The sequence below is a fragment of the Triticum aestivum genome, unplaced genomic scaffold (assembly GCF_018294505.1).
Source record: "Triticum aestivum cultivar Chinese Spring unplaced genomic scaffold, IWGSC CS RefSeq v2.1 scaffold142541, whole genome shotgun sequence".
Classification (NCBI taxonomy): domain Eukaryota; kingdom Viridiplantae; phylum Streptophyta; class Magnoliopsida; order Poales; family Poaceae; genus Triticum; species Triticum aestivum.
The window spans coordinates 1-2,154 of NW_025250654.1; the positions used below are offsets into that span (position 1 = coordinate 1).

General features: G+C 50.4%; 1 protein-coding gene across 1 annotated transcript; it reads left to right on the plus strand.

Annotated features, from left to right (window-relative positions):
• The first annotated feature begins 641 nt into the window (after positions 1-641).
• Positions 642-1,493, plus strand: LOC123177373 (uncharacterized). Its single transcript, XM_044591153.1, has one exon. The coding sequence runs from the start codon at positions 650-652 to the stop codon at positions 1,199-1,201; it is 552 nt and encodes a 183-aa protein (XP_044447088.1). The 5' UTR covers positions 642-649; the 3' UTR covers positions 1,202-1,493.
• The last annotated feature ends 661 nt before the right edge of the window (positions 1,494-2,154 follow it).

Consider the following 2,154-nt stretch of genomic DNA (forward strand, 5'->3'; position numbering starts at 1 on the left):
TTTTTTTTTGAAGGATCAACAGTCGCATGAGCCAAACGAGAAAAGACAAACAAAACACAACCGGCCCATCTAACAATTCCTGCTGGGCCTCGCTACTAATAAACGTCGCACCAGAACGCACCACCACAAGCGACAAGCCAGGCGATCGACCAGAAACACGAATCTTAGCACGTGAAAATCCAACGACGGGCAAGTTAGATGTGATATAGCTATTTCACATCTAGATGTGAAATGGCATGCAAAACGTGTGGGTTTCTCAGCTACTTTCAATACTATAATATAAAAGCCCTCATCTACCCCGCAAAAAAATAAAAGCCCTCATCCAAAGAAAAAACGGCCAACACATAGTGTTCATTTCCTCGTGAAGCAAAAGCTAGAGTTGGAATGAAAAGCTGGAAGCTGCACTGGCAATCTGGCATCACATGCATAGTACTCACATCCTTGTGCTGGAAGGCAGGCACAACATGGGTGCCAAGCACGGCCTGTCATATCACGCTCTTCTTCTGACATTCACGCTGGTTCCATGCATTGCACTAGCAGCAAGCACAGTTGTGTCATGCGATCAGCGACGCTGGTGTCAGTTGCCGCCATATATACTACCACTTCATTGTTCATTGTTGATTAATTGTTCACTGCACGAAGAGAATAGATGGACGGATCCACCTTCAACCGACTCGCCGACATGGCTGTGTGCCTCCTCTTCCTCCTCATACTTGTTCTGTCCGTCAGCCACATGATGCACGGAGACGGGTCAGGAGCAGTTGCTGCCCCCAGCCTCGTCATTGTGAAGCTGCGGGGTCACGGTCCCGACGACAAGACCTCTGTGGCCGTGCAGAGACACGACCTCTCCTTCGCCGGCTTCACAAACGGGAGGGGCCATTGGCAAGCCTTCCCAGGCTGTGAGCACCTCTTCCCTGTGTCCAAGACGCTCCCGTTCGGCAACAGCTACAGCGAGCTCATTGGCGGCCTCGCCAACCTGCCCGGCGTGCCGCTAGGGCGGGAGGCGATGGTGGAGACCTCCCGGTTGCTCTCCGCCTACCACCCGGGCGCCGACGTCGAGCCTGTCAAGCGGGCGCTGGCGGAGATGCCGGTGATGATAAACCAGGTCCAGCGGCTGGAGCCCATCCGCAAGACCGTCCTTGAAGGATGGGTGACCGGTGCCCGCGTCGCCCCGGAGCACCTGCCCTACATCGAGCACTAGGACACCATGTCTTACGAGATCATCCGCTCCAACCGCACACGCAAGTGGGATGGGCCCTTCACCAAGATGCTGGAGACTCAGGCCAACATCGGCAGCTTGGAGGAGGCGCTCGCTGTGGTCGGACTGCTGCGGAATGCCGACTTCGAGCAAGTGCTCAAGGCTCACGCCACCCCGATCAACCTAGAATGAACATCCATGCATGCTTGCTGCTGTGGAGTCGATGTTTCTTTCATGTTCGTCTAGTTTTTTTTTTTAATCATATGTTCGTCAAGTTTGTTGGTCATCTAGCCGGTGGGATAATGTATGCTTTCATCAATTCAGCTTAGCTTGCTTGCTTTGTAAGCTGTTTTGGACTTTTTGCCCAATGAGTCAAGCAATTAAGTCAATTCTATCCCCAAATTTTAAGACTTTGGCATACATAGACAATATACAGTCCATTTCTTTTTTAGAAAAGGTATATTTATCGTTTGTGCACTCTTCCGAAAGTGTAGAAATGGTGGTTCCTCAACTCCAAAATCGTCAAACCTTAGCCTCTCATCTAAGCTGGTTTAGTTTCCCTTGACTCAGAAAAAGAATTTTTTTTACTGACTTGACATGGTTCGGACCAGTCCAGTTCCACATGACAATCCTCTTCTTCCTTCCCATTCTAGCGAACATGCGCATTCCAGCAGTTGGTGTGTACCGAGCAACATGCAGTTGGTGTACACCGAGCAACATGAAAGGGAGGTAGGAGTGGAGCTTGCGCGGCTGCAAAGTCGTTTTGAGCGTTACTGGTATATGCCGGTAAGGAATCGGCCGTTCGACTCTGCGTCGACATGCATGCTGCCGCTATGTTTTTATCCTCACTTTTCTGCTATAGAAAAGTTATATCTAGTGGATCCCACCTAAGCACCCTAAAAACTACCTTTTCTCCGTCTAAGAGGACCGGGAGTACTACTTTCTTTTATGCAAGG